We start from the raw sequence: 26,621 nt of genomic DNA on the forward strand, positions 1-26,621 counted from the left end.
TTACATAGCATTACTGCATATTCATCGGGATTTGAGTGTGAATGTTGACAAAGTAATAGAGAAGTTTGTTTCTGCCCAGACCCGAAGAGTAGATTTTGGACAATTTTGAGTAAATTCTGTATCACAAATACGTGTTGATTATGTATTACTATATTCAGAAGATTTTTTAATTGTTTTACATTCATAAATTTTTATCTACATATTGCTCCTTTTTTAACCGTCCTATGACCTAAAACCGAAAAAAAAATTCTGCATAATAGGGTCCCAAATATTTTTCGCCTCGCTCCGCTCGGCGGTAGTTGCTTCCACATCGTTTCTTTCTAGCTACGCCCCTGCCTCTTATACAATCTTATGATAATCACTGATTTCCAAATCCCTATCTTCTTTCGCAGTAAAATATTGTTTTTTTCTCAAACCATAAAGCAAAATCCAACTCTGTAGATGAAGCCATACATTACACAACCCTCCAGTAGTGTTTAAGATTGAACGATATGTTGATGTCGATGAATCAGTATAATTAAGAAACATTATCTCGGAATGCACCGCCAGTTTGGTAAACTTGGTACCCCGGTTAATTGTATTGAAATTATATTATCTATTATCTATTAACTAATTTGATGTCAGATATAATTGTAAAACAATATATAAGATAACTACAAAATACTTTTAAAAATATAATATGTTTAAATTAGTACTATTGACCATACGTTAATATTGATTAGAATAATGAAAAACATTATCAAAAGATATATATTTTAAAATATATGTTAGAGATAAATTCAGATTGTTGTAAAATTCAACAGTCAGCCGACCAACTGAACGTGTTTCCTCTTTGATGGTGATATTCATATGGCCTCCTTTGTCGTTCATATCCGAATGGGTATTGATAATTTCCTACATAAGGCCACCAAGCCTCACCATATGGCATAACGGGTCTATTATGATAATAAGCAATGTTGTTTTCAGGACGGCTATTGTATTGAGTCCGTCTTTGAACTCTTTGATTGATATGACCTCCGTCATGATTCTGTTTCCCTGGTGCTAATTTATGAGAACGTTGGAAGACAACATCTCTCCTGTGATCAGATTGTTTGAGCTGAAAAAGTCAGAATTATTGTTTGTGATTGAAAATAATTTTTTTTTTATTATCAACAACGCGGTATGATAATGTACGTTCCTTTTAACAAAAGTAAAACGTTTCGTTGAAAATACGCGAATACTAAAATGTTTATCATGTCAATAGAACAAAATTGTTTACAGCTTTTGCACTTTAGAGACAAACGAGAAAAATAAGAAAATTATCATTCAATAATAAATACAAAAATGGAACAGGAATCAAAATAAAATATCAGATAGTTAAAGCTCCCAATATATCCCGTTGTGTGAGCTTTAATCACAAAACCACTACTTTAATTATAACAAGTAGATATCCTTCACACGGATTGTAATTTTCAAATATGCCTGTTTGATGGATTTTTCTATATATTTACTTTTTTGTCATCTTTGTCTAATCTGGATTTCCTTTTTGATTCTTTTGTGTTGTAGTTTGTAATAGGTCCAGGAACATCTGTAGGAGTTGTAAAATGTATAGGTGCTGTATCGTTATCTTTTCCGTTATTCATTTGATGAGAATATTTATTATTCGCTATACTGTTGATTGGGCCTGTAGCATGTGTTTTTGATTTTTCAATATCAGTGAAACCTGAAATTACGAAATAACTATTCTCAATACTAAAAAATACAAAAAAAAAGATAAACAATTAAAAACCAATTGTTTAGAGAACAATTGAAGGTCTTTCCACCAGTAAAGATCTATTTTGATATTAAAATATTAAAAATCAGTCTAAAATGTCAGCTCCTAAGGCTTTATGATGTAAACATATGAATTTAGAGCAAAGGTCAAAATCTAAAACGTCCTATTAACCTATGATCTTGACCTCAATTTCAAGGTCACAAACCAAGGACATTAAATCAAAAACCGTAGGTCCTTAATATGTATGGTTAATGAGTTATATCACTTTACGCATAATTCTAAATGTAAGAGGGGCGAAAACTCCGATTTATTGTCTACGCACCCTTTCAACCAACATTTATAAGTAACGACATGTCACAACTAACAATTTAGTAAATATAATTTGTCGGTTTTTGAAAATAAGTCAAAATAAGTCAAAATAAAAATTTAGAATATGACCTTGACCTTTGACCTTGACCTAATTTCCTGTTTTTGGACCAAGGACCTTCAATCAAAAGACTCTAGGTCTCTATCACTTATGGTTTAACAGTTAGAAACGCATATTGTTAATATCAAATGCATAGGGGAAATAACTATCATATAGAGTCTACGGAAAGCTTCGGTCCAAATGACTATCCTAATCCTGAAGATGTAACGAGCAATATGGTAAAATGAATTTTTCGTTAACTTTTACAGTTGCGAAGGAGTAGTGTTTAGGGAGATAACTCTTCCAGCGTAAAGTATTTGGTTACGCGGTTGTCCATTTTTAAAGCGTATAAACTATACGATAGCATATTCCAAATATCTAAGCGACATCTTATGAAACAACAAAACTACGCAAGAAAAAAATTAGGCGGAAAAAAATAATAATCAGAACAAAATCAATAGGTCTTTCCACGGAAAGTTGAAAAGACCTTATAATATGTCTTAACAGAAAGATATCTACATGAAATGGCCTTTAAACAAAACCAAATACATGCATATGCATATGACGAACACATTGAAGTTTTACATAAAAAACGAAGATATAGAAATTGTTGAGACTTATAAATTTGAGAAAAAAATACATCTGTAAAAATGCAGCTTCTTTATTACTATAAAATATCGTAAAAATCAAAATATTAAAACTATTTATTATGTTATTAAGAAGTGTATATCTTACCATAAATGAATAGAGTGCCAGCTCAATGTTTGATAAGGCTGTTTTACCCATTTTGTTTTTTTATTGGGTCAAAATATGGGGATATGAAATCTTGACATTTTCGAAACGGTACCTTTGAGTTTTTTCAAACAGGTATTTCGGTTAAAAAGATCAACTCTTTCTATATAGTTCATGTGAATTTGGAAAGATATCCGATTGAAACTCAAAATCCCAATTGATTTAACCAAATGTTGCAAATTTCCTCACGCTTAACTTCATAGAAACTAAGTATATCCTAAATTGAAACATTTAAAGTTTAATCCTAGTATCACCAAAAAGTATACAGATCGTTTGACCATCATAAGAAACAACTATTTGAAGTTTCATGAAATTTGTATAAGCGGTTCTCAAGTTACGGTGCGACATGTGGACGTTGGACAGACGGACAGACAGACAGACGGACAGACGCCGGACATTTGTATACCATAATACGTGCCGGCCAATTTTTGACGGTCGTATAAAAACGAAAAACGAGAAACATTTATGAACCACATCAACAAATGACAATCATTGAACATCAGGTTCCTGACTAATGATGTTAAAGGAATGCAGCGGGTTTAAATGTTTAAATAGGTACCACCTTCACCCTTACCTGAAACATTTTGTAATACAGGCCAATTTTCACAAAGACAATCACTACTTAAAATAACCCCTGGTTTTCTTGAAATAAGTAAAGAGCGCATTAATCCCTAATTTTTCATGCAAACTCAAAGGCAAGTAACTTTTAGCTAAAAGTAGTGTAAATATATTTTTCTTCACTAAAAGTTTCATTTCTGCAAAATGTCAAATATATTGCAAAATCAAAATTATATCTAAAAACAAGAATGTGTCCTCAGTACACGAATGCCCCACTCGCACTATCATTTTCTATGTTCAGTGGACCGTGAAATTGGGGGAAAATCTCTAATTTGGCATTAAAATTAGAAAGATCATATCATAGGGAACATGTGTACCAAGTTTGAAGTCGATTGGACTTCAACTTCATCAAAAACTACCTCGACCAAAAACTTTAACCTGAAGCGGGACAGACGGACGAACGGACGAACGAACGAACGGACGCACAGACCAGAAAACATAATGCCCCTCTACTATCGTAGGTGGGGCATAACAATGGATTTTATTCAGCATTCTACAAAAGTTAAAAGATATTTTTAAACAAGAATAGTTTGCATACGTAAATCAATCATTAAAAGGTTTATATTTTATAAATTATTCAAAACTGAACTTAAATTTGAAAAGTATTTCTTAGTTTTATCGTTTAATATGCCCTGACATTATTTAAGTTTAGATGTAGCAATCATCTTTTGACAGTTAAGACATGGATGTGGTACAATGTTCAAAGACCAGAGAAGCTATGCTATCTTTATGGCCCTGCTGACATTTGCGATAATTTCAATTATGTCTTGTTTTATAAGAACGATATAAATATTTACCATGCTATTGCTGTACAAATGTTAATATTTATGTTTTTACTACAGTCAATATTGTATATAGCCATATTGTGTAGGTTTACATTTGAAAATGCCTGTACCAAGTGAGGAATAAAACAGTTCTTGTCCATTCGTTTTTGATGCGTTTTGTTATTTGATTTTGCCATGTGATTATGGACTTTCCGAATTGATTTTCCTCTAAGTTCAGTATTTTTGTGAATTTACTTTTTTATTAATGCCCGCGTCACACTGTCCCGATTTTTACGCCGATGGCAACACGATTATGGAAATTTTCAAAATCGGGACTGATCGTATTCAGATCGGGCTATTCGTAGTGCCATCTTTAACCATCGTAGAACCATCGGCCACTTTTTCTAGACTTCGGGGACAACTTCGGGAAGGGTTCTAAATTTTTTAACATGTTAAAAAATCCCCGAAGGTGCGTCCGATGTTGAGGGTTCGTATTGAGTTCGTATCACTATCCTCACCATCGTAATTTCACCGGGAATGCATCTTTAAACATCGTATTGCATTCGTGTTTCCATCGTTTCCATCGGGCAGTTTTGACATTACGATGTCTACACGAATGAATCACGAAGCTATCCAAAGGTCTTACGATGGCAACACGACTTCGTGAAGACCTCGTAATTCCGTCGTGTTGTCATCGAATAAAAGTACGAAGGCGACAAGATGGAACTACGACGGCAATAAATCCATCTAAATGTAAGTTAATTTTCGCTTTAAAATACATTTAAAGTGCCATGCATGCGCGATATGCACTGGTCAGTCTAAAACGACAGTTAAGAAAGACGTTCACAAAACATGGAGTTCATATCATACGATTCTATGAGAACAAGAAAGGCGACAGTGTTGTTTCTATTAATTCAAATGGAACAAGAAGAGCAGCTATTACAGGCTCAGGATTTATTACATAGGCGGATCCAGGGGGGCCTGGGGGCCCGCCCCCCCCTTTTGTGGGAAAATTTTGATTGATCATATAGGGAATCATTGAAGCATGACTTGAGCGGGCCCCCCTTAGGCCAGTCAGTGCCCCCCCCCCCCCTCCCCCCTTGAGGAAAAGTTCTGGATCCGCATCCGATTAACTTTTACAAGTAAAATATTATTTTTTGTCAATTTTTCATATCAAGTAACATAATGAAAATCATAAACGCGCCTCGTACACAAACACTGCAGGTACACGTATATAGGGAAACTATCTTTTTCTTCATTATTCTGATTTTTTTATGTATCGTCTGAGTTGTTGTCACACGAATGTTTACTCCATAACCACTTGTTTTCTAGATGTCATATTTTGCCGCATTCATTATTTTGTTGCTTTCCCCACATCCTTCCTTTTGTCTATATTATTATGATATTCTCCTGGAAAGATCTCTTTTTGAATAAAAGGGATCAACGAACCCATTACCTTACCTTTAAGATAGATCAGTAAACATGGACATAATTATGGGTGATTATTCAGACTAGTGCACACATTTTACAGTTCAAACAAGGCAATGCCGAGCGTGGCATCCCCTCGTATGTAACATATTGGGGACAAATATGGACACTATATTTGTATATGACACATGCAGAAAATGGTAAATTGAATATAAAATTGAGAATGGAAATGGGGAATGTGCATATTTGATACATAAACTATTTTTTTGGAAATCAACAAAAACATTCAGTAACTGGAAATACCTTTAATATTGTCTTTAGAACCAGCAGGTAAACAAATGAGCAACCAATTTCCTGTGTATTATGCTATTTCAAGGAGAAACAAAAAGTCCATCTGCATGACCTAGACCTTTGGCCTTGAACGTAAAAAATGTCAGATCATTACAAGGAGGAACAATATGCCCAAATGTGGTTAAAATCGGCATATAATTTAAATGCATCGTAATCTGTACACGACGTCTTTTAGACATCGTATGGCCATCGCGCCATCATCGTAATCCATCGTGTAGCCTTCGTGATCCATCGTGTAGGCTTCAGGTGATATATGAACCTTAAATACCCGTCTTCGGTTAACCTTCGTATGTCCATCTTTTGCTATCGTATATAATTTCGGCACCATCGTATAGACTTCGTTATTCATCGTACTTGCTTCGGTCACCTTTTGGTATTTTAACGAGATCGGGACCAACTTCGTACGAACTTACAATTTTCGCATTCGGGTGTCCATCGTATATAAAAATCGGGACAGTGTGAGGCGGGCATAAGTATAATATAGATGTGAAAGGCTGTCCACCTGGATAAAGTACAGTAACTGTTATATATGTAAAGTTCACACATGCAAAATATGTTATATAACATACGTCATCATTTCTGTTACTATATACTTTAATGAGAATGAATATCTATCTATCGATGTATTATGCGACAGACTTATGATAAAAATATGTAGGTTATTTCAATCGGTCAACACGCAGAGTATCAATCATGCACTCACAGAAAATATATTTGAAGTTATAAATAATAATTTACAAATTTGAAAGTAAATCAAAACCATGTGTAAATATTTACACACTGCAATGAAAGAAAATTTGTGAACACACTCACATACTCCGAGCCTGAATATTGTCAATGGAAAAACAAAATCTCACTTTACAAGTAAAATGAACACTATCAATGCAGAGTTTCATGAAATTAGTATATTGAGACCAATAAGTGCAAAGAGGCATAACTCCAAAGAAAAACAAATGAATCATTATTTCCTGTCAATATGCACGTCTACATAAAATGCCCTTATCATCTACAAAGTTTCATGAAATGCTCTTGGGTGGTTTCAGAGGAGTTGCAATGACAAACTATCAATAAACAATACGGTTGACGTATATATCTTAATCGTAACAAATTAGTTACAAAATAACTAAAACTAAAACTAAAAGCTAATAGAACCTTCAAACAGACTTATTCGGAAGATATATAGTTACGATACTGTGTTTATGTCATTTAGGATGGCATATTTTTGTTTCAATATTGATTCATTCAAAGGGTTTTTACATCAGAAATAAACACATTTATTTTAAAACCAGTTGTTGGCATGATACGGTTTTTTTCTCATATATTTAATGATGGTATTATACCAAAGCCCTAACGCGAGGGATTGAGCTTGATTTTTGTATAATGAAAAATAATCCCTAAAACAGTTTAATTGAGGTCTAGAGCTGGTATGTCAAAAACTTCTAGTAGTCCTTTGTTAATTTATGCATCTTTGTCATTTTGCTTAGTTTCGTTTGTTACCTATTTGACGTCGGCCTCGGAAATTTTAAAACTGAATTTAACTGTGCATATTGTAGTGTATTTCTTTATGATATATTTGCTAGAGGTATATGGGAGGGTTTGAGACCTCACAAAACATGGTTAACCGCGCCGCATACTGCACCTGTCCTAAGTCAGGAGCCTCCAGCCTTTTTGTAAATATTAGTTCATTTATATGTTTTGCAGTTTAGTATGACGCCCATTTGCACTGAACTAGTACACGTTTGTATACCTGAGGCCTACATACATTCATTCATTCGGGACTTTTTCACAACGTTGAAGACCAATTGGTGGCTTTTGGCTGTTGTTTGCCCTTTGGTCGGGGTTGTTGTCCCTTTGACACGGTCCCCATTTCCGTTCTCAATTTTAAGTAACTAACATAAGAATACCATCTACTATATCTTTTATTTATTATTTTGCTTGAAAAGCTGCTAGTATCATAGAGTCAAATATAGAGAAGAACAATCCCATTATGCTTTGCTACCATGCATTGATAGTTAATTATTGAGGCTTTCTGTGAAGTCTTGTAGACAAAGCAAAACTTACTATTACTTATTAAAACGTTTACAATACAGTGTGATTGCCTACTACTTGAATCAGATATGTTCCTTAAAAAATATAGTTTTAAAGTTCAGTAATACGCGTGATAAGGGTTGTTGTTTGGCTACGGTTGGCATATAAACAGGTAAATTCGTTTTGGTAGAAGTATGTAATCAACTACAAAAACAATTTGTCACCTCTAACAAACATTTAGATTTTTCTAGTACCAATATCATGATAAAATTTGCCTTTTTCCGGTCGACCGACTTTGCATACCACCCTTATATCTGTTCGAACTATTTGGTTACGATGTGAACATCAAGTTAACAATCTAACAAAAACCTGGGACTTACCTAGGCCTGTAGAGGGAACTGAACTTTCTTTTGTCGTATTTTTCTGAAATGTAGAAAAAAATTAAGTTGCAGCGAATTCAGTCTGTCTGTATTGATGAATGCAGGTTGATTCATAGATATCTTAATATTCACAATGTAACTTTGAAACTATTGTACGTTTTTGCAACTTGAAGTTCTGATATAACATTAATAGCCACGACCGGTAATTTGTGATCATTTATTCTAAAAAGAGCTTTATCAATGTCTACAGTCATTTTTCTATACTGAAATCTTTAGTACGTGATTTTTGGATTCTATTTTCGATGATTATTTTCACTGAATATGTCATAGATAATGCATATTCTAAGGTTTTTACTATGGTATCGAAGTATCAAATGTTGTCCAAAAAGTCCTTTGGTGATCTCGATACACAAAATATGTTTTATTACAAGAATAACTTTTATAAATTGCTCGATTATAAATATTGAAATTATAAAAAAAAAAAACTCTATAAAATACCAAGTACATTGTATTTTACTCTACATGCTTAAAAATAAAAAGGCCATTTCGCTTAAACCTACTACCATTTGCCATGAATATTTTGTAAAAATGCAGTGACGCTTTTTTCTCCTACATTTGTACCTACATAATACTCGTTTCACGGCACGGGCTTCTTTGGGACTCCCTAACATATAATAGCTCTTACGAACTTAAAGAGTTGTGTCTAAAATGTCCTGGAAAAATTATCTATCTTTCGTCGAATTTCCATGTACGTAAATGCGAATTCGAGTAGGTTGCCTTGTAACTTTTAGGTATTTATAGCAAATAAGGTTGATGCAAGCTATACTTTATTGTAATTTAACATGGGTAGGCATTATATTCGTGTAATTTTAGTCCTCACTATTGCTCGGGCAAACATCATCACGATTATAATGCCTACCCATGTTAAAACTACAATAACGTATAGCTTGCATCAATTGTGTTTTTAAACAATTCATTTTCATACCAGTTAATTTCAATTGTAGGAAGATAAACTGGATTGTAAATTTACTAACTTGTGAATATGTTGATGATTTATCAGCTTTCTGTTTTCGAATCTTATGTATACCTTCTCGAACCTGTTTGTCCAGAACAATATTCATTAGGAAAATAAAAAATCCCTAAAATATAAAAATGACACAGTTATGAAAACATCTTAGATGATTGTTGTGTTCGTTCGATCCAGTACCTCACTTGTTATCATTTTCAAGGATCATACACATCAAAGTAAAATTACAATCACTACATTTATTATTATTTTGAAGGCAAATAAAAACATGTAGTAAGTCAACATAATTATACGCGTAATAAACAATTGCTACTGAAGAAACAGTTTTACATATATTTCGTTTTTTCCATATTCAATCTATTTTCTTATAATGTTTTATATTGTGATTCATAATATATAATTGATTCCTTGAATATATAAGTGGACGTAATGCCACTTTATGTGAACTTTTTAATGAAATCATGAAAAGATGTATCAGGGTGTATTTGTGACCAATAATAGTCAATATGACTTTAAGTTTTATAAAATGTGAAACATAGAAAAGGTTTGAGAAATCTAGGACAAATCAAGGCATTACATGTTTTCCCTTTGCAACCCATGTATATAGCACAAATAACAATTTACAATGACATAAAACATAGCATACAAAAACATTGTGCAAATGACGAGATAAGAGTGTTACAATTTCTGTACAAGATCGTTTAATCGGGTATCTATGATGAGTTTATTTAGTTATAATAAATGAATAAAAGCCCGATTCAGATTACATCCTCATAGAAATTCACAATCGGAAATGGCAAAGAAAATGCATAGTCTGCGAAGTTTAAATATCTACATCTACATCGTTATTGCCAAAATGGAAGGCGAAAATAATCGAAAAACTGATCATGCAATATGTATCAAGTAAAAAAAAACATTTAAAGCGAACAAGAATGTAAGCATCAAACATTTCCGAAGTTTTATTAATACTATCTTTAGTTCACCAGTTTCTCCTTGAAATAATATGTTGGTTAATCTAAGAAACACTATTTTTATTTTAACAGTAAAATCAACACTTTTAATGAATGTTAATAAATCCTTATTGTGTAACCTTATTTTTCATGCAGTTTAAAATACACTTCTTAATAAATATTCCATATGACAAATCATCATAATTATAACTTTTGTCTTCTAATCAAATGTTTAAAGGCTTTATACCCATTTATTAGTACACACATTTATCTTTATTTGTTCATTATAGTTGAAGATTGATTATGCTATCTATATTATGTAGACTTTGTTGTGTATGATTTTTGAATAATTTCTATATTGACACAGTCAGTTACTTACCTGTAAGGAGTTGAAAACTGCAAAGAGATACTGGAACACGACCGTCTCTTCGTTTATTGAAAACGCACCTAGAACCCACGTAACACCAAACAACGGTAAGATAATACACACTTTCCTAATTCCGGCTCTGGAAAGAACAGGTTTTTTCATTTTTTTTATAAAACGTTTTATAATTCTAACTCTGGAAAGAACATGCTTTTCATTTTTTTTTTTACCTTTTTCGTTAAACTTTTTATAATTGTTAAAATCATCTCTGAGTTACTGGTGTGTTTAATGGTGACCCAGTTAAATATTAAGCATTTCGACAAAAATATTGTTCCTATCTATTCTTAAACAAACATTTGATATAACTGGTTTAATTTCAATTTTTTTAATAACCAACGGATTCCATATGTGTGTTTGGGTTTAATGGACACAATTATTATTGTTAAATCGAGTATTTACATAGTTTTTTTCAGTTTTTATTTTCAACATATGAGTTTAATTTTCCCTGTTTGTTTCGTTCGCCTCATGATAACGAAATTGATTTTGTCAACATGGTGTATTGATGTGTACAGAAAGGCAAAAGTTTAATGGACCAATCTCATTAAAAAATTTGTAGATATGAAAATTACATAAGAATGGCCATACCATTTTATTTTTTTCAGACATTAACTTATTGTGTCAATATCGCACCCTTACTCTTTGAAGTCTGTATATGGGTTTTTGAAGGCTCCGTGTTGGAGACCATAGGTTTGACCTATAATGGTTTACTTTTACATATTGTGACTTGGATGAAGAGTTATCTCATTTTGCACTCATACCACATCTTCTATGATGTGTTGTTCGATATCTGTAAGATTCCTAATCTAGACATAGCTACCTGGAACATCGTCATTGGTTGTCTTCATGCACAGTTGTGATTTACAAAATGCAGTCGTAAGACCTTATATCATTCATCGGAGCACGATTTCTAGACCATTGCAAAGAGTAAAAACACAAAAATACTGAACTCCGAGGAAAATTCAAAAAGGAAAGTCCCAAATCAAATGGCAAAATCAAAAGTTCAAACACATCAAACGAATGGATAACAACTGTCATATTCCTGACTTGTTACAGGCATTTTCTTATGTAGAAAACAGTCCGTTTAAACAATATTTTATTCAATTCAGTTCAACTAGATTGCTCCACAGTCCAAGCTTACTTAACAACATGCTATGATATATGTCATGCAACACAATACATGCATAAATATAATTACAACAAAAAATTATTTATTTTAAAACTTTGTCATAATAGACAACTTCATGCTTCAAATCAATAACTGGAAAAATAACGTATATATTTGCATATTTGCTAGGAAAACAAAGTTGATTACAAGCATTGCATTGAACAATATTTTGACTATTTGGCCGATTATTTCTGTTTTGTTCGCGAATCGTTGTAAAAATAACGAAATTTGATGCGACTGTCTTACAAGTGGTATTTTGTAATTTTATTTTTTTTAATATGAAAACAGGGATTTAGGTGGTGCTTTAACTCGCATGACCAAAATCATTGTAATTAAAGTCTAAATTACCAGTGTGAAAATTTCAGTGTTTTCAATTGTTATTTTTTGTATCTGAATTTAAAATAATGCTGAAAACTAAAAGTAAATCATATGTGTTCATATGTTGTGTTACTTTTTCTTGAGAGTATAATATATAGTGTGTTCGTATTTTTTTAACGTTTAAATGTTTTCAAATACGTATGAACATACTTTACTTGCTCTGTGGTTGTCTTTTTCTTCTTTGCTTGCGAAGGACGCGTCTTATCCGACGTTATCTTTTTCATCACCAAAATGAGAATAACAAAGTTTATCTGAAATAAATGGAGTCTTTTAAAACTATTAACAATCTCTCCACCTCGCAAAATGATAATAATTGATTTGATCGATTAACGTCCCCTTTAGAACTATTCCGCTTTTTCTTGGTGGTCGGTTTTATTGTTGGAGGAAAACGGAGTGTTGAGAGACAACCAACTTCACCAACTTTCGTGTAGATAATTTAGGTTCAGATACACTTTCATATAGATATGGTAACATTTGATTTTACTTACAAAAGGTAACCTTTGTAAACAAAAACAGAAGCTATTTTTTATTCTATCTCACACAGATTAATCCTATTGGTATTTTTTTTGATAGGTATATGATAAGTCACTTTTAATTTTTAGATTCCAAACGTGTATCTTTATTACGTATTTCCCAAACAAAAGGGAGACAATTTGCTAATTTCTGACTCACTTGATAGCTTTCATTACACTGAATCAAAAATACATGACTATACATTCTATGCAAATGTATAATTTTGCTTGGAATAAAAGAAATAGGTTATAATTAAAAACCAATTGTTCAGAGAACAATTGAAGGTCTTTCCATCAAAACAATGTATTTTGATATGAAAAGTTGTGAAACTAAGTTTAAAATGTCATTTCAATCGTCAAATGATAGCTCCTAGTAAGCTGATTCCAAAAATATATTGTTTCCATACATTTTTTTTAAATAAGGGAGATAATTTGTTACTTCCGGTTTGAAAAATGTTACTTCCGATTATATTTGAATATTTACTTGACACTGATTCCAAAAATATCTGGTTCTATATACTTTTATATTAATAAAGTACAAAAAAATAGCTATTTCCGGTTTACAAAAGGTCACTTCCGGTTGTTTTTTACAAGGTTAAATGGTTTGATACCTTTTTCTAAAAGTTGTATATCTTTATCATGTATACATATAGAATAAAAGCAAAGGTCAAAATCTAGAACGTCAAATTAAGCTATGACCTTGAGATCAATTTCAAGGTCGTAAACCAAGGACCTCAAATCAAAAGACCATAGGTCTTTATTATATTTAGTTAATGAGTTATATCACCAAACGCGTATTTTTAAATACAAGAGGGGAGAAAACTCCCTTTTACATTCAACGTACGCTTGCAATCAAAATTTACATCTTACGACATGTCGCAACTAACAATTTAGTAAAAATAATTTGTTGATATCTTATACAGTCTTTGGATATAAGTGAAAATAAGCCAAATTCAAATATTAGAATATGACCTTGACCTTTGACCTTGACCTAATTTTCATTTTTTGGGACCAAGGACCTCAAATCAAAAGATCCTAGGTCTCTATCACTTATGATTTATAAGATAGAAATTCATATCACTTATATCAGATGCATAAGGGGAAATAACTCTCATATGGAGCGGTCATATCGCTTCGGTCAAAATAGGACAAATCATGCGAAGGATATAACGAGCAATTTTGTAAAATAAATTTGTCATAATCTTTTACGTTTGCGAAGGAGATGCGCTAACAAGGAAAACAGTGTTTGGGGAGATAACTCCTACAAAGAAAAGTATTCGTTTACGCAGGGTAAATTTCAAAAGCGCATAAACTGTTCGATATCATATACCAAATATCTAAGCGACATATTGCGAAACAAATGTTTATCGCAAGAACAAAATTAGGCGGAAGAAAAAAAAAAAAAAATTAAAAACCAATTGTTCAGAGAACAATTGAAGGTCTTTCCATCAAAACAATGTATTTTGATATGAAAAGTTGTGAAACTAAGTTTAAAATGTCATTTCAATCGTCAAATGATAGCTCCTAGTAAGCTGATTCCAAAAATATATTGTTTCCATACATTTTTTTTAAATAAGGGAGATAATTTGTTACTTCCGGTTTGAAAAATGTTACTTCCGATTATATTTGAATATTTACTTGACACTAATTCCAAAAATATCTGGTTCTATATACTTTTATATTAATAAAGTACAAAAAAATAGCTACTTCCGGTTTACAAAAGGTCACTTCCGGTTGTTTTTTTCAAGGTTAAATGGTTTGATACCTTTTTCTAAAAGTTGTATATCTTTATCATGTATACATATAGAATAAAAGCAAAGGTCAAAATCTAGAACGCCAAATTAAGCTATGACCTTGAGATCAATTTCAAGGTCATAAACCAAGGACCTCAAATCAAAAGACCATAGGTCTTAATTATATTTAGTTAATGAGTTATATCACCAAACTCGTATTTTTAAATACAAGAGGGGAGAAAACTCCCTTTTACATTCAACGTACGCTTGCAATCAAAATTTACATCTTACGACATGTCGCAACTAACAATTTAGTAAAAATAATTTGTTGATATCTTATACAGTCTTTGGATATAAGTGAAAATAAGCCAAATTCAAATATTAGAATATGACCTTGACCTTTGACCTTGACCTAATTTTCATTTTTTGGGACCAAGGACCTCAAATCAAAAGATCCTAGGTCTCTATCACTTATGATTTATAAGATAGAAATTCATATCACTTATATCAGATGCATAAGGGGAAATAACTCTCATATGGAGCGGTCATATCGCTTCGGTCAAAATAGGACAAATCATGCGAAGGATATAACGAGCAATTTTGTAAAATAAATTTGTCATAATCTTTTACGTTTGCGAAGGAGATGCGCTAACAAGGAAAACAGTGTTTGGGGAGATAACTCCTACAAAGAAAAGTATTCGTTTACGCAGGGTAAATTTCAAAAGCGCATAAACTGTTCGATATCATATACCAAATATCTAAGCGACATATTGCGAAACAAATGTTTATCGCAAGAACAAAATTAGGCGGAAGAAAAAAAAAAAAAAATTAAAAACCAATTGTTCAGAGAACAATTGAAGGTCTTTCCATCAAAACAATGTATTTTGATATGAAAAGTTGTGAAACTAAGTTTAAAATGTCATTTCAATCGTCAAATGATAGCTCCTAGTAAGCTGATTCCAAAAATATATTGTTTCCATACATTTTTTTTAAATAAGGGAGATAATTTGTTACTTCCGGTTTGAAAAATGTTACTTCCGATTATATTTGAATATTTACTTGACACTAATTCCAAAAATATCTGGTTCTATATACTTTTATATTAATAAAGTACAAAAAAATAGCTACTTCCGGTTTACAAAAGGTCACTTCCGGTTGTTTTTTTCAAGGTTAAATGGTTTGATACCTTTTTCTAAAAGTTGTATATCTTTATCATGTATACATATAGAATAAAAGCAAAGGTCAAAATCTAGAACGCCAAATTAAGCTATGACCTTGAGATCAATTTCAAGGTCATAAACCAAGGACCTCAAATCAAAAGACCATAGGTCTTAATTATATTTAGTTAATGAGTTATATCACCAAACTCGTATTTTTAAATACAAGAGGGGAGAAAACTCCCTTTTACATTCAACGTACGCTTGCAATCAAAATTTACATCTTACGACATGTCGCAACTAACAATTTAGTAAAAATAATTTGTTGATATCTTATACAGTCTTTGGATATAAGTGAAAATAAGCCAAATTCAAATATTAGAATATGACCTTGACCTTTGACCTTGACCTAATTTTTATTTTTTGGGACCAAGGACCTCAAATCAAAAGATCCTAGGTCTCTATCACTTATGATTTATAAGATAGAAATTCATATCACTTATATCAGATGCATAAGGGGAAATAACTCTCATATGGAGCGGTCATATCGCTTCGGTCAAAACAGGACAAATCATGCCAAGGATATAACGAGCAATTTTGTAAAATAAATTAGTCATAATCTTTAACGGTTGCGAAGGAGATGCGCTAACAAGGAAAACAGTGTTTGGGGAGATAACTCCTACAAAGAAAAGTATTCGTTTACGCAGGGTAAATTTCAAAAGCGCATAAACTGTTCGATATCATATACAAAATATCTAAGCGACATATTGCGAAACAAATGTTTATTGCAAGAACAAAATTAGGCGGAAGAAAAAAAAAAAAAAAAAAATAATCAGAAGAAAAACAATAGGTCTTTCCACAGAAAAGTGGAAAGACCTAATAATCAGAAGAAAAACAATAGGTCTTTCCACAGAAAAGTGGAAAGACCTAATTAAAAACCAATTGTTCAGAGAACAATTGAAGGTCTTTCCACTGAAAACAATGTATTTTAATATGAAAGTTGTAAAATTAAGTTTAAAATGTCATTTCAATCGTGAACTGATAGGTTATTGTACGCTGATTCCAGAAATATATAGTTTCTATACAATATTTTTTAAATAAGGGAGATAATTTGTTACTTTCGGTTTGAAAAATGTTACTTCCGATAATATTTGAATATTTAATTGACACTGATTCCAAAAAGATCTGGTTCTATATACTTTTTTATTAATAAAGTACCAAAATAGCTACTTCCGGTTTACACAAGGTCACTTCCGGTTGTTTTTTTCAAGGTTAAATGGTTTGATACCTTTCGCCAAAAGTCTCATGGATATATCATGTATAAATATGAGCTGAAAGCAAAGGTCAAAAACTAGAACGTCAAATTAATCTATGACCTTGAGATCAATTTCAAGGTCATAAACCAAGGACCTCAAATCAAAAGACCATAGGACTTAACTATATTTGGTTAATCAGTTATATCACCATACACGTATTTTTAAATTCAAGAGGGGAGAAAACTCACTTTTACGTTCAACGTACCCTTGCAATCAAAATTTACGTGTTACGACATGTCGCAACTAACAATTTAGAAAAAATAATTTGTCGATATCTTATACAGTTTCTGGAAATTAGTGGAAATAAGCCAAATTCAAAAATTGGAATATGACCTTGACCTTTGACCTTGACCTAATTTTTATTTTTTTGGACCAAGGACCTCAAATCAAAAGATCCTTGGTCTTTAGCACTTATGGTTTACAAGATAGAAATGCATATCACTTATATCAAATGCATAAGGGGAAATAACTCTCATATGGAGCGTTCATATCACTTCGGTCAAAATAGGACTAATCATGCGAAGGATATAACGAGCAATTTTGTAAAATAAATTTGTCATAATATTTTACGGTTGCGAAGGAGATGCGCTAACAAGGAAAACAGTGTTTGGGGAGATAACTCCTACAAAGAAAAGTATTCGTTTACGCAGGGTAAATTTCAAAAGCGCATAAACTGTTCGATATCATATACCAAATATCTAAGCGACATATTGCGAGACAAATGTTTATCGCAAGAACAAAATTAGGCGGAAGAAAAAAAAAAAAATATAAATCAATTGCTTTCAAAAAGCAATTGTAAACGGTCTTTCCCCCCTTAGAAACATGATTGTTTGTTGTGTGTGTGTGTGTGTGTGTGTGTGTGTTTGTTTGTTTGTTTGTTTGTTTATTTGTTTGTTCGTTTGTTTGTTTGTTTCTGTGAGAGGTCTATATTATTCCGGGGAAGTTTCATGTTTAGTTTGGAAAGTTTTTATTTTATTTTAGGTCCAGCGCGCGCGCCAGATTGAGGAGACACCACGTGACTTGGGTTTATAATAACGAAAACTTAGTCTTTTTATTTCTCTTTAGGTCGGGATGTTGAACAGACAACATGTATAGAGACGGAATGTACACAATGTAATTTCTTTTGTCATTGTAGGAGGAAATTGACATTTTGATCACAGTTCACCAGCAGTGCATGTTTTGGATTTAATTGATCCGGTGGAACTTTAATACACATTTAAGGATTATTTTCTGATAATGTACATTTTTCAGCACCAGTTTGTAACACAGATACGTATTTCAATCTAGGAGCGGACATTTTATTGTAGGTTTTTACTGAGATTTACGGACCTAGCCAGCGATTTTTACAGCATTGCCATTTTTTTTCTCTAGGAAAAGTCTTGAGAGATATCTGCACCACGTTGTTTTATGAACCTTTAGTACATGTATGCCCTGCTGACTGTAAAGTTTGGGGTCGATTGGACTTGTAGTTTCAGAGTTCAACTGATAACAAACATGTGGATTTTTTTTTCAGAAGAGATGTAAGAACAATTAAAAACCAATTGTTCAGAGAACAATTGAAGGTCTTTCCATATCAAAGAAATTTTGATAAGAAGATAGTTGTTCATACTGATACGATAAATAATGGTTTAATCATATTTTTAAGTGATATAAAGGAGATAATATGCTACTTCCGGTGAAATGAATGTCACTTCCGGTCTAATATGATAGCTTCTTTCACACTGATTCCAAAAATATATAGTTTCTATATACTTTTGTATTAAGAATGGGAGATACATGGTCACTTCCGGTTTGTTGGAAGTCATTTTTAGTCTTCAGTAATAAGTTTATGTATCTATATGACAAAATATATGGATTCTGAGTACTTTTATACGAAAAAATTGCAAAAAAGGTTACTTCCGGTTTTCTCAAGGTCACTTCCGGTAGTCATTTTTCAAGGTCATTTGTCATCCAACCTTTTGCACAAGGTCAAATGCCATTAAAATGGACTTAGTTGAAGTTATAATCAAATAACCTCATATCAAGACATTTCAGGGGCACTAACTCCTATTAGATGCTATTTAATTGTATCAGACCAAATGTAACATATCTTCATAACTATATAGCAATCATTTTGCACTTGTTCTTTAATATGTACCTTTTCAAGGGTTGGAGAAAATACAAACACATGGAAAATTCCGAATTTAGAACTTGACCTTGACCTTTGACCTTGACCCCATTTTCTAATAAAGGGCCTAGGGATCTCAAATAAATACATTCCAGGGTTATACGGTTGACGGTTTATTAGTTAAAAACACATATTGAGAAAATAATTTTGTAAAGGTAGATAACTCCTATAAAATTTCATCGAATCGCTTCGATCCAAATAAGCCAAATTTTCCTTAGGATGTAACGAACAATTTGTAAAAAGAATTTTGTCGCTATCTTTTTTTGTTACGAAGGAGATGCACTCTGATGATAAACAGTGAATAGGGAGATAACTCTTACAAAGAAAAGTGTTCGGCTTAGCAGGGTTGAATGTAAAAGCACATAAACTGTACGATACAATATGAAAAATATCTAAGCGACATATTGAGAAACAAACATTTGTCGCAATATCAAAATTAGGCGGAAGAAAAAAAAAAAAAAAAAAAAATAATAATTAAAAACCAATTGTTCAGAGAACAATTGAAGGTCTTTCCATATCAAAGAAATTTTGATAAGAAGATAGTTGTTCATACTGATACGATAAATAATGGTTTAATCATATTTTTAAGTGATATAAAGGAGATAATATGCTACTTCCGGTGAAATGAATGTCACTTCCGGTCTAATATGACAGCTTCTTTCACACTGATTCCAAAAATATATAGTTTCTATATACTTTTGTATTTAGAATGGGAGATACATGGTCACTTCCGGTTTGTTGGAAGTCATTTTTAGTCTTCAGTAATCAGTTTATGTATCTATATGACAAAATATATGGATTTTGAGTACTTTTATACGAAAAAATTGCAAAGAAGGTTACTTCCGGTTTTCTCAAGGTCACTTCCGGTAGTCATTTTTCAAGGTCATTTGTCATCCAAACTTTTGCACAAGGTCAAATGCCATTAAAATGGACTTAGTTGAAGTTATAATCAAATAACCTCATATCAAGACATTTCAGGGGCACTAACTCCATTTGATGCTATTTAATTGTATCAGACCAAATGTAAAATATCTTCATAACTATATAGCAATCATTTTGCACTTGTTCTTTAATATATACCTTTTCAAGGGTTGGAGAAAATGCAAAAACATGGAAAATTCCGAAATTTAGAACTTGACCTTGACCTTTGACCTTGACCCCATTTTCTAATAAAGGGCCTAGTGATCTCAAATAAATACATTCCAGGGTTATATGGTTGATGGTTTATTAGTTAATAACACATATTGAGAAAATAATTTTGTAAAGGTAGATAACTCCTATAAAATTTCATCGAATCGCTTCGATCCAAATAAGCCAAATTTTCCTTAGGATGTAACGAACAATTTGTAAAAAGAATTTTGTCGCTATCTTTTTTTGTTACGAAGGAGATGCACTCTGATGATAAACAGTGAATAGGGAGATAACTCTTACAAAGAAAAGTGTTCGGCTTAGCAGGGTGAAATGTAAAAGCGCATAAACTGTACGATACAATATGAGAAATATCTAAGCGACATATTGCGAAACAAACATTTGTTGCAATATCAAAATTAGGCGGAAGAAAAAAAAAAAAAAAAAAAAAATAATAATAATCAGAAGAAATACAATAGGTCTTTCCACAGAAAGGTGGAAAGACCTAATAATCAGAAGAAATACAATAGGTCTTTCCACAGAAAGGTGGAAAGACCTAATTAAAGTTCAATTCTTCTTGAATAATTGATAGGTCTTTCCTTCCATTTTGTTTTAATTATACTGTCATATATATTGATTGATTAATTTATTGATTAGTTGGTTGGTTGGTTGGTTGATTGGTTTATTAGTTAAACACTTGATATTGGGTCTCTTGAAACAGGCGAAAAAAAGAGACCTTGGATTCCGTATTAAACACATGAAACGGAAACATGCATTAATTAATAGAATAGATTGATTGATTAATTGATTGGTTTGATGGTTGGTTAAACACGTTGGTTGGTTAAACACATTGACTAAACATGTTGGTTGGTTTAACACGTTGGTTGGTAAAACACGTTGGATAAGCTCAATTAAAACAAGCAAAAACAAATCCTTGGATCCCGCATGAAACGGAAACATGCATTGATTGATTGATTGGTTGATTAAACACGTTGACTTAACATGTTGGTTGGTTGGTTAAACACGTTGGTTGTTAAAACACGTTGGATAGGCTCAATTAAAACAAGCGAAAAAAAATCCTTGGATCCCGTATGAAACACATGAAACGGAAACATGCATTGATTGATTGATTGATTGATTGGTTGGTTGGATGGTTGGTTGGTTAAACACGTTGACTAAACATGTTGGTTGGTTAAACACGTTGGTCGGTAAAATACGTTGGATAGGCTCAATTAAAACAAGCAAAAAAACATCCTTGGATCCCGTATGAAACACATGAAACGGACACATGCATTGATTGATTGATTGATTGGTTCATCCCGTTGGTTGGTTAAACACGTTTAATAGGCTCAGTTAAAACAAGCGAAAAAAAACCCGGATCCCGTATGAAACACATGAAACGGAAACATGCATTGATTGATTGATTGATTGGTTGGTTAAACACGTTGGTTGGTTAAACACGTTGCTTAAACATGTTGGTAAGTTAAACACGTTGGATAGGCTCATTTGAAACAAGCGAAAAAAAAAATGGATCCCGTATGAAAGACATGAAACGGAAACATGCATTGATTGATTGATTGATTGATTGATTGGTTGGTTGGTTAAACACGTTAGTTAAACATGTTGGTTAAACACGTTGGTTGGTTAAACACGTGCAATAGGCTCAATTAAAACAAGCGAAAAAAAATCCTTGGATCCCGTATGAAACACATGAAACGGAAATTTGCATTGATTGGTTGGTTGGTTGATTGGTTGGTTAAACACGTTAGTTAAACATGTTGGTTAAACACGTTGGTTTGTTAAACACGTTGGATAGGCTCAATTTAAACAAGCGAAAAAAAGAGACCTTGGATCCCGTATAAAACACATGAAACGGAAACATTGATTGATTGATTGGTTGGAATTCAAACACATAAAACTGTTTAAATAGTGCCAAAACCACATAATTTGATGACCTTGACCTTTGACCTTGTGACCTTCGTCAAGGTCATTGCTCCACAAGGTCATTGCAAAAGACCCTATGGGTCAAGGACCTTTTGTTTAAGAGTTTTGCCTAAAAATGGCTTTTTAAAAACACCTTGGATCCCGTATGAAACACATGAAACGGAAATTTGCATTGATTGGTTGGTTGGTTGGTTGGTAGGTTGGTTAAACACGTTGGTTTAACATGTTGTTTAAACACGTTGGTTTGTTAAACACGTTGGATAGGCTCAATTTAAACAAGCGAGAAAAAGAGATACCTTGGATCCCGTATTAAACACATGAAACGGAAACATTGATTGATTGATTGATTGATGAATTGGTTGGTTGGTTGGTTAAACATGTTGGTTTATTAAACACGCTGGTTGGTAAAACACGTTTGAAAGTCTCAATTAAAACAAGCGGAAAAAAACCTTGGATCCAGTATGAAGCACATGAAACGGAAACATGCATTGATTGATTGATTGGTTAAACACGTTGGTTAGACATGTTGGTTAAACACGTCGGTTGGTTAAACACGTTGGATAGGCTCAATTTAAACAAGCGAAAAAAAGAGACCTTGGATCCCGTATTAAACACATGAAACGGAAACCTTGATTGATTGATTGATTGGTTGGTTGAAATTCAAACACACATAAAACTGTTTAAATAGTGCCAAAACCACATAATTTGATGACCTTGACCTTGTGACTTTCGTCAAGGTTATTGCTCCACAAGGTCATTGCAAAAGACCCTATGGGTCAAGGACCTTTTGTTTAAGAGTTTTGCCTAAAAATGGCTTTTTAAAAACAATCGATGGGAGTTATGTCCCTTACATGATGGTAAAATCAATATAGTCATAATGTAAAAAAGTTGCCCCTTCAAGTACCAATCATTTTTCACTGCTTAAATTTTCTGTATCTATAACCGTTCAATAGTAATAGGGAAATGAAAAACTTTTGAAAATCTAAAATATGACCTTGACCTTTGACCTTGACCTATATTTTCAAGTTTTGGTCCAATGAACTCAAAACTGAAGACCCGCAGTCTTTACGACTTACGGTTCATGAGATTTATATGCATATCGAAAATTTAAATATTTAAGGGGAAATTACTCCTATAATAGGTCACTGGATCGCTTCGGTTAAAGTTATTTGAAGTTGTAACTTTTGGCAAGGAACATTTAAAAAAAACCATTTGCCGCTAAGTCTTATAGTTTATGAGGAGTAGTGATAACAGTGTTTTTTTGTAATTGGGGAGATAACTCCTATAAGGTAAATAGAAAATCTTGGTTCTTCTAATACAAGATAGATATTATACCCCTGATACATGATACCAAAGATCATTTGGATATGTTGCGTACTTTTCTTGATTTTTGACTTTGAAAACGGACGAGGAAAAAGAATAATAATAATAATTAAAAACCAATTGTTCAGAGAACCATTGATGGTCTTTCCACTAGTAATGATTTTTTTTATATAAAAATATTAAAATTTGCTTTTAAATGTCAATTTCAGCGTCAAATGACAACTTATTGTACGCTGATCTAAAAATATAAGGTTTATATACAAAAAGATATAAATAAGGGAGATAATTTTCTACTTCCGGTTCAAAATATGTTACTTCCGGTACTGTCTTATAGATTACTTGACGCTGATTCCAAAAATATATGGTTTTACATACTTTTACAATAATTAATACCAAAAATTAGCTACTTCCGGTTTGCAAAAGGTCACTTCCGGTTAGCTTTTTCAACGTCATATTGCTTGCAACCTAATGCAAAAAGTCTAATAGCTTTAACATGAATATATATGAGATAAAAGCAAAGGTCAAAATCTTGAATATTAAATTAACATATGACCTTGAGCTCAATTTCAAGGTCATAAACTAAGGACCTCAAATCAAAAGACTCTAGGTCTTTACTTTATATTGTTAATGAGTTATATTACCATACAACTGATATTAGATATAAAAGGGGGGAAAACTAACATCAAATGTTTACGTACCCTTTTGACTAAAATTTATGTGTAACTACATGTCGCGACTAACAATTGTGTGAAAATATTTTGTCGATATCTTATAAGATTTCTGAAAATAAGCGATAACAAGCCAAAATCAAAATTTTGAACATGACCTTGACCTTTGACCTTGACCTCATTTTCATTTTTTTGAACCAAGGACCTTAAATCAAAAGACCCTAGGCCTATGTCACTTATCGTTTACCAGTTAGAAATGCAAATCAGTTATATCATATACAAAAGGGGGAATAACTCTCATATGGAGTCTCCGGATAGCTTCGACTAAAATTATTCATTTCATCCTGAGGATATAACGAGCAATTTGGTAAAATAAATTTGTCGGTTTCTTATATGGTTGCGACATATAAGTGATAACAAGAAAAACAGTGTTCGGGGAGATAACTCTTACATGGAAAAGATTTTTGTTACGCGGTGTCAGTTTCAAAAGCGTATTAACTCTTCGATATCATATACAAAATATCTAAGTGACATCTTGTGAAACAAAAAGTTAGCGAAGCAAAAAAAATTAGGCGGAAGAAAAAAAATAATAATAATCAGAAGAAAACCAATAGGTCTTTCCACGGAAAAGTGGAAAGACCTAATAATTAAAAACCAATTGTTCAGAGAACAATTGAAGGTCTTTCCACCAGTAAATAACTATTTCGATATTAAAATATTAAAAATCAGTCTAAAATGTCAGTTCCTATGGCTTTATGATGTATAGATATGAATTTTAAGCAAAGGTCATAATTTAGAACGTCAAATTTATCTATGACCTTGACCTTATTTTCAAGGTCACAAACCAAGGACCTCAAATCTAAAGACCCTAGGTCTCTAATATGTATGGATAATGAATTATATAATTTTACGCATAATTTTAGATATGAAAGGGGCTAAAAACTCCCATTTATTGACTACGCACCCTTTCAACCAAAATTATGAAGTTACGACATGTCGTTACTAACAATTTAGTAAAAATAGCATGTCGATATGTTATACGGTTTTTGAACAAAAGTGAAAATAAGCCAAAATCAAAATTTATAATATGACCTTGACCTTTGACCTTGACCTAATTTTCATCTTTTTGGACCAAGGACCGTAAATCAAAAGACCCTAGGTCTCTATTACCTATGGTTTACCAGTTAGAAATGCATATTACTAATATCAAATGCAAAAGGGGGAATAACTCTCATATGGAGTGTTCATATCGCTTCGGTTAAAATAGGACAAATCATGCGAAGGATATAACGAACAATTTTATAAAATAAATTTGTCGCATTTTTCTACGGTTACGGAGGAGATGCACTCTGATGATAAACAGTGAAAAGGGAGATAACTCTTACAAAGAAAATGGTTCGCCTTAGCAGGGTGAAATTTAAAAGCGCATAAACTATACTATACCATATGAGAAATATCTAAGCGACATATTGCGAAACAAACATTTATCGCAAGAACAAAATTTGGCGGAAGAAAAAAAAAAAAAAAAAAATAATAATAATAATAATAATCAGAACAAATACAATAGGTCTTTCCACAGAAAAGTGGAAAGACCTAATAAACAAACGAAATACAGTAAGGTCTTTCCATTTTAGAAAGGAAAGACCTTAATAATATAAATCAATTGCTTTTAAAAAGCAATTGTAAACGGTCTTTCCCCCTTTGAAACATAGATTGATGGGGTGGGGGGGGGGGTGTTTGTTTTTTTTGTTTGTTTGTTTGTTTGTTTGTTTGTTTGTTTGTTTGTTTGTTTGTTTCTGTAAGGGGTCTATAGTATTGTGTTACCGGAGAAGTTTCATGTTTAGTTTGGAAAGTTTTTCTTTTATTTTAGGTCCAGCGCGCGCGCCAGATTGAGGAGATATCACGTGACGCGGGTATATAATAACGAAAACTTAGTCTTTTTATTTCTTTTTAGGTGGGGACGTTAAACAGACAACATCTATAGAGAAGGAATGTACACAATGTAATTTCTTTTGTCATTGTAGGAAATTGACATTTTGATCACAGTTTACCAGCAGTGCATGTTTTGGATTTAATTGAACCGGTGGAACTTTAATACACATTTAACGATTATTTTCTTAAAATGTACATTTTTCAGCACCAGTTTGTAACACAGATAAGTATTTCAATCTAGGAGCGGACATTTTATTGTAGCATTTCACTGAGATTT

At 32.3% G+C, this 26,621-nt stretch overlaps 1 protein-coding gene across 1 annotated transcript in view; it reads right to left on the reverse strand.

The window, feature by feature from the left end:
* Window positions 1-341: 341 nt before the first annotated feature.
* LOC143047880 (uncharacterized) overlaps window positions 342-26,621 on the reverse strand; it is a 62,597-nt gene continuing 36,317 nt past the window's right edge. Inside the window, exons 5-10 of the mRNA XM_076221203.1 lie at window positions 12,615-12,715; window positions 10,877-11,003; window positions 9,555-9,659; window positions 8,521-8,563; window positions 1,491-1,702; window positions 342-1,096 (exon numbers count right to left, since the gene is read on the reverse strand). Of these exons, the coding sequence (XP_076077318.1) occupies window positions 797-1,096; window positions 1,491-1,702; window positions 8,521-8,563; window positions 9,555-9,659; window positions 10,877-11,003; window positions 12,615-12,715 (888 nt within the window). The 3' untranslated portion in view covers window positions 342-796. The remainder of the gene's footprint in view (window positions 1,097-1,490; window positions 1,703-8,520; window positions 8,564-9,554; window positions 9,660-10,876; window positions 11,004-12,614; window positions 12,716-26,621) is intronic.

Source organism: Mytilus galloprovincialis, chromosome 10, assembly GCF_965363235.1.
Source record: "Mytilus galloprovincialis chromosome 10, xbMytGall1.hap1.1, whole genome shotgun sequence".
NCBI classification, from domain to species: Eukaryota; Metazoa; Mollusca; class Bivalvia; order Mytilida; family Mytilidae; genus Mytilus; species Mytilus galloprovincialis.